This window comes from Bactrocera latifrons, unplaced genomic scaffold, assembly GCF_001853355.1.
Source record: "Bactrocera latifrons isolate USDA-ARS-PBARC rearing strain unplaced genomic scaffold, ASM185335v1 scaffold_469, whole genome shotgun sequence".
Lineage (NCBI taxonomy): Eukaryota > Metazoa > Arthropoda > Insecta > Diptera > Tephritidae > Bactrocera > Bactrocera latifrons.
In genome coordinates, this window is record NW_017537122.1 from 208,882 (window position 1) to 221,162 (window position 12,281).

The 12,281-nt window shown below is 34.3% G+C and overlaps 1 protein-coding gene across 1 annotated transcript in view; it reads left to right on the forward strand.

Annotated features, from left to right (window-relative positions):
• The window catches only part of LOC108973194 (molybdopterin synthase catalytic subunit), a gene marked incomplete at its 3' end in the record, with an annotated part of 12,644 nt that extends 1,295 nt beyond the window's left edge, over window positions 1-11,349 (forward strand). The window contains 2 exon segments of the mRNA XM_018940262.1: window positions 4,975-5,268; window positions 11,078-11,349. Coding sequence (XP_018795807.1) covers window positions 4,975-5,268; window positions 11,078-11,349 — 566 coding nt within the window.
• Window positions 11,350-12,281: the final 932 nt, after the last annotated feature.

Consider the following 12,281-nt stretch of genomic DNA (forward strand, 5'->3'; position numbering starts at 1 on the left):
CATCTGACTTTGTGAATAAGATGTTTTTCACTGGCAGACACGATTTCTCATGTTTGGATCGTCTAAAACACAAAAACCCAATTTATTCTTAAAAAGTACATGAAAAAATTTTGATAAATAAAAAAGTAATAACTGTCTCTTTTTTAATTTTCCCTATGATTTTTTTTTTTACATAAATTTTGTTATAACATTGTCAATTAATTATAAAAAAAAATATGAATCTTGTATGGATGCTAGCCATTTAACATTTAAAAAATTAAGAAAATCGGTTGAGTAGTTCAAATGGAGTCACGTTCATAAACGTTTGTTTAGAGAAAAACGCGTTTACTTACTCGGCTATTACACGAAGCAAGTTTTGTTGCTGATTCTCGGGCGATTCTCTTTTGCTGTTGCCAATTGCATTCACACGAGCAACTTGTGTTGCGCAAGTCTGTTCGAGTTTTTTTCTCATTCTCTTTCACTTTACTTTAACCCATTGTCGTTTCTTTTTCCTTATAGGTATTTGGGCCACTCTATCACATATATTAATCAGTTCTGTCAATTAAGAATACATTTTATTTATAATTCAAAATTAAAACAAAGGTTATATAACAGATCTTCACCATCGTCTTAGTCAATTTGTATGGCTTCCTCCATACATTTCACAATATCTTTAATTAATTCGATTTTTTCGTCATACTCCATTTTCTAAAATATTTATATTATATTATGTATATTTGTACACATATTTTCAAATTACGTACCAAAAATGAAATTAAATTTTTTGAATATATTCAAAATATTAATTTCAAAATACTATACGCAAATGCAACTATGTACTACGAAAGAAAGAACACGAATGCAGAAAAACGTCGCAGCGAACTGTAACGAATAAGAACACAAAGCGAGTTGCTGAACACTGGAAACTCGGCGCGATTCTCCTCTCCTCGTCGCCCCCTCGCCTATAAACCAAGAGTTGCCGCAACAAAAGTTGCTTTGTGTAATAAGGAACTTAGCAATCTTCTTAGCTTTGCCACATCTTAAAAGCCAAATATGAGGGATTTTTAACTACAATGTTTTTGTTTGTTTGTACTTTCATGTGTTTTTTTATTTTTATTAACAAAAAAATCTTTCCCACATTTTTCAAGCTATAACTCAAGTACTTTTGCGTAGTACTCCTTTCTTCGTTGGCGGCTTTCGTAAGCGCTCTAAAAAATAACCCTGACTGGTGACTGTATCACATGTCTTGATGTCCACTACGAGTATAAAAGCAAATTTTTAAAATATAGATTTCTTACTTATAAAGCCTACAAAAAGTGTAAAATGTGAATTTGTTGTAAGTGTTTACCGTTTAATTAATTCGACCAAAGTGATATATATTTGTTTATTTTAAAGATTAGAAATAAGAAAAAACTTTTTCGACTACCAATGTAATAAGCACTTTTTATCCATATAACAACTGTAGACGTATATTGGCGGTGTTTAATTCAAGTTCGGGCGTTAATTACAAAATATTTAATCGTTATGATTAGCTGTCCTCCGTTTATCCTTTATTTATACAGTTTGGAAAAACCGTGCAAGAAAAGTATATGTTGTATTTACAAAAGCTTCTTTAGTCCTCAAAAATGCGTCAATACGTGAGGAAAGAAACGATTTTGGTAAACAATTAATTTTTGTCTTGATTGCTCATTTGACTGATTTCTACTAAATTTAGTACGTGGTATTCTTCATATACTAGTATAAAAATCAAGAAGCAATTAAACTGACTTGCACTACTTTAATCTTGAATGGTTCACTGGATCCTTTTTCGAGAGGTTAAGCCCTTATTCTTGGGCAATGCCCGTTACTTTTCCGTGTGCTGATCTGTGGAAGCTGCTGTATACTGACATTACTTGGACTGGTAATTGTGTTATCCTGGTTTTAATACGGACTTCGGTTTCGGAATCTCGTTTCTAAGAATTCTCCGCGCACTTTTACAYAGTGTATTTCGGAATTTCGTTTCTATAGTTTTAAAGATTGACCGGGCACTTTTACCATACATTATGTATTTCGGAATAACTCGTATAACTTTAAGGATTTGACCGAGAGTGTCCTTTTTGCACAAATTCATTTTAAATGTTACACTGTAGTTCACTTCACTCGAGCTCKGGCACGAATTATCACGACGGTGTTAGAGTTTTACATACCTGTGAGTTATGCAAAATTCTAAACAATTTTAACATCAATTGAAAGGGAAAAGTTTATCACATTTCCCTGGCTATGTTTATTAATAAAAATATTTTAATTTGGGTGTAAGATATATTTATTCACAAAGTTGTGTTATATATGAAATTTGATGGGAGCAGTAAAATAGTAGTAAAGTAATAAATTTTTTTTTAARCTGAAGGATTTTTGGAAGTTCCGTCTATACGAGATATTAGTACTTGGTAGCATGGCCATGATTTTTTATAACAGCAATACAACGCCTCTTCATAGAATCCACGAGACTCTGGCATTTTTTTAGTGGTATGTTCTGCCATGCCTGCTGCACTACGGTCCACAACTCATTGTTGTTTTTGGGTTTGTCATTCCATACGGCTTTCTTAACGTCTGCCCAAAGGTTTTCAATGGGATTGAGGTCAGGGGATTGAGCTGGTCAATCCAAGACCTCAATTCCATTGACCCGAAACCATTCCTTTGCCACCCTACTGGTATGTTTCGGGTCATTGTCCTGCTGAAATATCCATTTCAGCGGCATGTCCTCTTCAGCAAATGGCATCATTGTGTCAGTAATTTTGTAAATTGGGCCTACGCCTCTATAAGAAAAACAGCCCCAAGCCATGATACTCGAACCGCCATGCTTCAAAGTTTTTGTGGTAAACCTGGGGTCGTACTCTGTATTAGGGGGGCTTCTTACATACTGACGGGACCCTTTACGGCCGTATAAAACCACTTTCGACTCGTCAGTCCACAATATGTTGCGTCACTTCTCAATCGGCAAAGGTAAGTGTTCTTTGGCGAATTTCAGACGTCGAGCTACATGATTTTAGTAGCAGCACTTTTCGAGGACGGGCAAATAAATTATGTTCACGTAAAAGTCTTCTTACTGTATGAACACCGCAGGGCAAGTTCAGTTCGTTCCGAACCTCCACAGTCGACATTGTAGGCCGAGTCTTACACATCTTACAACTTTACGTACAGAATACAAAAAAATCCGCCTTGCGCCCCTTTTTTGATCTTTTATTTTTTTTTTTTATAAATAATTGCTTTGCGATTCATTGTGGCTAAACACCCTACCATACTTTCTACTTCTGTGTATGTTTCACCACTGTTTATGAGAGATTGAATCCATTTTCGTTTCTCTTCACTGCAGTGCTTCTCGCGGCATGGATAATATGATACGAAACTCTTTGATTGAAAAATATTATTAATAAATTATACAAAACACTAAATTAAACACTTTGAAAATGCATACATATATAAATGCTAAAATGCTAAATCATTAATTAATTTACATAAATATTTATTTCGCCAAAATATGTTCGCACAGTTCAATGAAATTTCATTTCACGCTAATTTTGTCAGGTAATTATAGCGGTTTACTTCTGGCATCCCGCCTTTTCTGAAATCAATTGTCAGAAATTCCCTGACCTTCATCGCTATCAAATAATCAGGGAACGGGTTTGAGAGAAAAAGAGAGCCAATGCTCGAAACGAAACTTTTCGTATCATGTTATCCATGCTCGCGGCCCACTAAAATATGCACAGTCATATTTTTTTAGCTTTTTCCAATGGATAAYAAATAAAATAACAAGAAACTTTCTTCTTGATTGATAAAATTAAATATTTTTTAGTAAAAGTAATCTCTKTCCAATCATCATAAAAACAGATATCACAATATAATTAGCTGTAAAAAAGTGACGGCAAGTGTTTCGCACTTATTGTTGTGTATAACAGGACCGTTAGAGTACAGAGAATATAACTAGAATAATAATCAACTTCAATACCATAAATGAAACAAAATTTTAAGCGAAACTATTTTTGTCAATAGCCACTACTATTTCAATGCTCGCAACTGTATATATCTTACTGAACTTCTTAATAATACTTATACAAAAATATAGCTATCAGAGAGCTGCAACGAGTATGATAAGCTCAGAACAAACAATCGTGCCAAAAACACAATCAATTCAGTTCAGCATAGGCAACATTTTTTATCAATTCGAGTAGCCGCCAGCGTCAACTAATCTGATGCAATACGAACAATCTGTTCCTCGGCTATCACGATCGTGTAAATGGTATGGCTGGCTTCGGTTCCAATCGTATCATGATAGTTTATAGCGTTGCGAGGATTGTTTGCATTGATGTGAAACTTTGGGTAAACTATAAGTAAATCTACGAGTAAATCTTTGGGTAAATCTGTAAGTACAGCAAACAACAACAATTTTCTGCTGGACTGAATGCTGGACACATGATTGAATGTATGGCAAAAAATGTATCAGCTTTGAAAATGTGCGCATGTTACAAATTGTCGATGCCTAAACAATGGAAATTCCATTGAGTACGTACATACATTTCTTTTATGTATGTACTTGTTGGATTTTCTATTATACATAATTATATGTCGATCATTTCAATCATTGAAGCGTGAGTTTGTATCACTTCGGGTATTTACTGCTGATGCGAACGTTCACAAACAAATCAGGTATAAGCTAGTGATTCAAATTTGTTATTTATCGCTGATTTGATAACAAACGGTGCGCTACGTGTACGTGAACTGAAGTGATAGAATCAGACAGAGTGACGGATCAGTATAAACAAAAATGTATTGCTCGTTGCAGTTTTCTGATAGTTATGTACATATATTGTTGCGCGTTGGCTAATTGTCGACTCTTGTCACCCACGCTCATGTTTTTTCGAACATCGTTACTAAAATTGAAGCATACTACAGTTTTATTATAAAATAATGGAAGACATGACTGGAGAAAATAATGTGCACTTAATTTTTTTATTACAGCATGCGACAAAGACAACTTTATTTTCCTAAAAACTCAGATATGTAATGAAACTTCTGTGCCAAATGACTTAGTACAAATATCAGTTGACAAAAATGAGATTAAAAAGCGTATTACATGTTACCTCCAAAAAAAACGTGATGAGATTAATCAAAACAACATTATTGACTATAGAAGTATGCCTAACTATGCAAAATTAGACGATGGAACTCATCCCAATTTTCCGGTAGAAAATTTATGTGCGCGAGTAAATACTACCGTTGTAAAGCAAGATAGTTCAAAATGTCTTTTAAAAGGTAAGTACATTCAGTATTAGTACTGACATTATTATTATTATCTTGTTACTTTATAATAAAGCTCAAGAACTCAGTTAATTAATTTTTTGGTACCGGATGGGCCGAATTCCTAAAGTAATTGTGATGGATAAAGACTTATATAATACATACATATRTATATACTTAAATAATTATGAAGGCCAGACGAGTTCAATTTCAATTGACTGTTCCGTCCGTCTGTTCGTGCAAGTTGTAACTTGAGTACAAAAATTGTGGAATTTTGTATATTTGTTTCTTGAGACCATGAGAAGGTTGCTTTTGTATTCTTATTCGAGTCATTGCCATGTCTACAAAATGATATTAATCGAAAACATAAAATGCCACAACTGAAGATACAAAACTGTAATGCATCACAGTAGCAGGAAACATCTGTGATTTTCTAATTTTGGGTGGTATTGCCTCCATTTAATTTATAGCGGGATTTTGTAACCAGTCTCTATTTGAGACATTTTGAGACGTAAAGTCTTAATTTGTGACTAGTTACTATTCACTAAAGGTTAGTCTCAAAATATTGACTCAAATTTGAGAACTAATAACTAAGAGGTCACAAAACTAAAAAAAACTCCTGTCTGCAATTTTGAATATACTGAATAGAGATCATCATAAATATTAATCGATTGTCGTTTTTATATTTTGTAAGCAACTCAAACAATAATCAAACAAAATAAATTTTATATAAATTTCGTAAATATTATGAAACAAAGTCAAGATATATTTTTATTTAATATTTGTTATCGACATATTTATTTTTCCTTCATGTGTAAAAACATCTCTGAATAATGAAATGTAATAGATTTTTTGACAGTGACTTACAGAATAGCAAAATCGTCTCGAGTCTCAAAAATTGTCTCTAACTTAAAATCTCAAATTTAGAGATTTGAGGCTGTATCACAGTACAGAATCACACGTTTAATGTATATGTAGCGATTAACATCTCTCCAAATTGTAACAGATCCACTTACTAACTATTACTAATATTGTAACTACTGAACTACTTTCATCTGGTAACATTGTATTCAGCAAACTAAAATATTTAATCCCGTTACAATATTGATCACCTCATATTAGCTTCTCTAATTCGTTCTATTCCTTTTGATCATCGGACGAGACCACACGTGTTCTTTCGCGCTCAACATAAAACATTTATATTCGTATTAATAATATATTTGTAAGTCGGATTTACTTGTAAGTAAATTAATATAATAAAATTAAGTAGCTGGTTAAATAGTGTTTTACTTAATGACACCTTTAACCGCCACATATACATCCCACAAACTACTACAGTTGCAAGTGAAATAAACCAATGACTAAATATGTCAGACACAATAAACTTTACATCAAGTATGGTACAAAAAACCTTTATAGGAGCCATTACTAATAAAAATATAGCTAATTTCTGGTTTGTAATTTTAAGTAAAAGCCTCGATAATGAAAATCTGCCAGTGGCTTAAAGAACGTGATGTTTTTAGTTCTCTACCAACTCTTTTGAATGGATGCTGATAATGTGACATACAAATATATCTCTATATAGTATTATAATTCTCAGATATATACTAATTAACGAAGATATATACAAGTTAACAATAGTTAACTGAAACAATATTGTGGAACGTMAAAATTGCAATACATGCAGTCTAACCGTGCGATTCTGTACTGTGATACAGTATCAAGTCTCTAAATTTCAGATTTTAAGTTAGAGACAATTTTTGAGACTTGAGACGATTTTGCTATTGATGTAAATGATTTGTTTATACTTGAATGTAAATAAATATATCGATAACAAAATTTAAATTTTCTATAACWTAGCCAAAAAACATAATTATAAACAAAATATAAAAATATATGTTGACTTTGTTTCACAACATTAACGAAATTTATGTAAAATTGATTTATTTTTAAACTTTTCGTGTTTAAATTGCTTACGAAATATAAAAAACGACAATCGATTAATATCTATGACTATCTCTATTCAGTATATTTAAAATGGCAGACAAGAGTTCTTTTTGGTTTTGTAACCTGCTAACTACCAGGTCTCAAATTTGAGGCAATATTTTGAGACTAAAGCTAGAGACTGTTTATAATAACACTAAAAATTACAAACGGTTTTGATTTTTCACAGAAAAAATATGTTTTTTGCCCACTGAGAACCATGACCACACATGACAATTTTAAATCCTAAGTGAACGCTGCAAAATATTACCAAGTTATTTTCACAATTCGCAACAGAAGCAGGAGATCTTCTTCTTCTTTACTGGCGTAGGCACCGCTTACGAAATTATAGTGCGTCATTCGTTGCTTCTTTTCGCTGCGTCGCGCCAAGTTGATATTCCAAGCGAAGGCAGGTTCGTCTCCACCTGGTCCTTCCAACGGAAAGGAGGTCTTCATCTACTTCCTCGGCGGGTAAAGCGTCAGAGCTGTAGTGTTTTCGTCCATTCGGACAACAGGACATAGAAAGCGTAGCCGCTGTCTTTTAATTCGCTGAACTATGTCAATGTTGTCATATATCTCATACAGCGCATCGTTCCATCGAATGCGATATTCGCCGTGGCCAACACGCAAAAGACCATAAATCTTTCGCAGACCTTTTCTCTCGACTCATCAGTTGTTGTCATCGTCCAAGCCTCTGCACCATATAGCAGGGCGGGAAATATGAGTGACTTATAGAGTTTAGCTTTTGTTCGTCGAAAGCGTACTTTGCTTCTCAATTGCCTACTCAGTCCGAAGTAGCACCTGTTGGCAAGAGTGACATTGTTGGTAGTGTTTATGCTGGTTCCAAGATAGACGAAATTATCAACGACTTCAAAGTTATGACTCAACAGTGACGTGGGAGCCTATTAGCGAGTGCGACGGCTGGTTGTGTGATGACAGAAGATATTTCGTTTTGCCCTCGTTCGCCACCAGACTAATTTCCGAAATTTTACGCATGGTGAATATCTCGTCTTGTGTTGATTTCTCAGACTTAAAGCAACACTGAAAAGGTCTAATCAGTTTGTTGACATTAGGCTTTAATTTTTCATACAATRCGCTCGATAGATAGAACATATTTAAATTCCAATCGTTGGGCATGCTTTCGTCCAACCATCTTTTACAAAGAAGCTTATGCATGCTCCTTATCAGTTCTTTGTCGCCGTGTTTGAGTAGTTCGTCCGACAAACCATCGGCTCCCGCTGCTTTATTTTTAGACGGGTAATTGCTATTCTTACTTTTTCATGGTCGGACAATGTAACGTCTGCTACGTCGTCATCGATTGGGGAATCGGGTTCGCTTTCTTCTGGCGTTATGCATTAACTGCCATTCAGCAGACTGGAGAAGTTTTCYCTCCATATTTTAAGTATGCTTTGGTAATCGGTTACTACATCACCTCTGGGGGTTATACAAGACCATTTCGAGCTTTACCCCTGTCGGTCAGCTTGACAAGCTCTTCATATWCCCCCATTTCGGCCTCTTTCTTTTTCTGTCTGCAAAGGCGTCTGGCTTCCATCTTCAACTCTCAGTATCTATCCCATACCGCACGTGTTGTGGTCGATCGTAACGTTGCGAGGTAGAGAGTCTGTTTTCTCTCTGCTGCAACACGGCTCTCCTCGCACTACCAGCTGTTCTTTTGTACTTTCCGAAAACCAATGGTTTTGGTTGCGGCTGTACGTAAAGAGTTTGAAGTGCCGTCCCACAGTTCCCTTATACCGAGTTGTTGACCAGTGCTCTCAGAGAGCAGGAGTGCAAGCCGGGTAGAAAATCGTTCGATGGTCTGTTGTGATTGCAGCTTCTCGACGTCGAACCTTCCTTGTGTTTGATGGCATGCGTTTTTTGCGCACAGAGGCGGGTGCGAATCTGGGTTGCTACAAGGTAGTGGTCCGAGTCGATGTTAGAACCTCGCCACGTACTCACGTCTAAGACAGAGGATTCGTGTATTCCGTCCATCACAACCTGATCAATGAAATTTGTGCTGTGTCGCATAAAAATATTCCTTACCTTCAATGTCCATAATTTTTTCAGCAGCTTCATCAAATAAAGCGTCAATTTCCCTAAAACTGTTTTTTGGCATATTTTCCAATTTTGGCAAGGGTTGCACAGAAACCACAAAAAAGACGTTGATTGTTGATGGTAAATATTTTCTATTGCATAATTTTGCAAACTCAGATTCACAAGATTCTGAATTGCCCTTATGTTTTATTACGACGAAAATGGATTCAGAAATATATATTGAGATGTTGGATGATGTGCTTATTGAGTATTTGGAGGATAAGATCGAAATTACGTTTACCTTTCAGCAGAACAATGTCAGCATCCACGTTTCCAAGAAGGCAAAAGGGTTTTTTTCTTCGCGTTCTCTACAGTTGCTAGGATGGCCAGCCAGAAGTCCGGATTTAAACCCCATTGAAAATGTTTGGGGCATAATTACAAGGGCTGTGTATGCGAATGGGCGCCAGTACTTAGCCGCGCAGGAGCTAAAAACACCAATTTTGCTGGCGTGGATGAATCTGGACAGAGATATACTGTAAAAGAGAATCGACCATACCAATTGAATTGACCGATACCAGCCAGAATTTTTGGTTCATCTAACGGTTGTTTGTATCACTTAAATCTAACCGAGACTGATATGGAGTTATATATAAGTTAAGCCGCAATAATTTATCAGGAGTATTACACTTAACAGCATCGTCAACTCTTGCATTTATCTGTTCATTGCTTTGAGAGAGATATATCTGTAAGTGAAAGTGCAATGGTCACCCACATGATTCGATCAGCAAAAAAGAAAAAAGCTCTCTGATGTATTCACGAACGATGTTTATTAGTACAACGCTTAACAACATCGCCAACTTGTGAGATGCACTAAGCCTGTAGATTGGTGTGAGAACGATCTCTCCATATAACAATAATGTTTAACAGCGGAGAGAGAAAAAGCGGTAGAAGAACACTTATTAGAATAACATTTAACACGTAACCCGTATCGTGGTGTCTAAATGGATCCCACTACCTATAAATACTGCTCTAGTATTAAGCCGAAGACTGAAAGTTATAAAAAATATAGAATGAAGACTTTATAATGAACGGAATAAATATTTGATTTCTGTTAAAAAGGTGATTATTTAAAAATCCGTAGATTTGCAAAATCTAAATTAAATAGTTTGTAAAAACATTCRATTTATATGCTTTTTTCTCAATGTAATTTGAAATATTACACCAGTTAAGGGCTAAACAATAACCGTTTAACTTCCCTATATCCAATCACCATAATCCACAAAAACAAACATCGAGTTAGAGAGGCTTCGAGTGATGGAAGGAAATTTTTATGAAATTTAACTTCTACTAACGTTTGTCTCTCCTTCCGTGCAAGCGATAACTTGATTAAAAACTAAAAGATCTTAATGCAATTTAGTACACGTGTTCTTATCTATCCTTTCAAGGAGCGACTCGCACAACAACAAGAAAATATGTTTACTTCGACTGAATCGTAGCTATACCTGAAAGGTATAAAAATGAATTTATATTGATTTTGATCGGACAGGTTTAGGGAATAGTTCACGTAATGCGGTTTTCGACGTTTGCTTTAGGGTGTTATAAACTTCGTAGCTAACCTAATATCCCTATTCAGGATATAAATACGTTAAACGAGGTACCGGATTGATGATTATTTAAAAGAGATCAAAATGTTTTCAAAAGACATCTCTTCAAATCGAATATATGATGTAAACGTTTTTACTATCATTTGATTACTTTTTCACAAAAAGATGTTACTTGTTTTATCGACTAAACAATAGTTTTATTCTAGTTTGCAGAGTAAAAAACGCCTCAGGACCTCAAATACGGCCAAATTATTTCGATACTCTCGATAAACTAATGGCGAATAAAACATCGATTAAGTATGTCAATAAAGACAACGAAAATATTTCAGTTATTGGTAAAAGAAAAAGAATGGAACCTATTGAAAAACACTTGTTTCATAAAATAAATTATCACTTGCCTATGAATTTGCGACTGAAGCAAGCTGAAGATCGGATTTTGCGCTTGGAATCGTTATCCCCGGAGTATTGGCATTTTATCGTAAGTACCGTAGGCTAGTTTATTTGCAATAAGATTGTTGGATAGCCTTATTGAAATTCGCAAAGCAGTAAAATCACAGTATTTATTTTCACCGATTTATCTAATATTGTGTTTACTACCACTTATTAAAATTTCTGTACATACTTTATTACAACAATAAATTAGAGCGTAAACCATGTTATTTTAATAACAAACAAAGTAATAATAAATTGTGGAGGAAAGAAAATATAATGCATCCAAATTAAGTGAACATTTATCTTATTAATCCCAATGACAACCGTTATTTTATGTTAGTTGCATAAACCATTGCCGCAACGAAAGATAATACTTTTCAAACAATTATTTATGCTTGTAACAATTTTGAGCTTATGAGCCAAGCAATCGCCTGTCTTCACATATAACGATTTTTTTAATTAAATAAAGATTCGTTTGAGAATTAACTTTGCGTTACCACTGTTTTGAAATACCAAGTCAAATATCCCGGAAAATTGCGTAGAGAGACAATTTTTGAGACTTAATACGATTTTGCTATTCTGTAAGTGACAGTCATAAAATCTATTACATTTCATTATTCAGAGATGTTTTACAATTGAATTAAAATAAATATAGTAAAAAAATATACTTATCAATATAAATATATGTTGACTTTGTCTCATAATATTTACGAAATTTATGTAAAATTTATTTATTTTTAACCATTSCGTGTTTGAGTTGTTTACAAAATATAAAAGAAGACAATCGATTAATATCTATGATGATCTCTATTCAGTATATTCAAAATGGCAGCAAGTGTTCTTTTTAGTTTGTGACAGGGATAATGGGATGCCCAACTTATTCCAGTATGAGAGCGCCTCAAAATAAGCGTTTTTTTTATAACATTTTCCATTATGGCCAGATTGCACCAAATAAGAATTTTTGGACATTTTAAATTA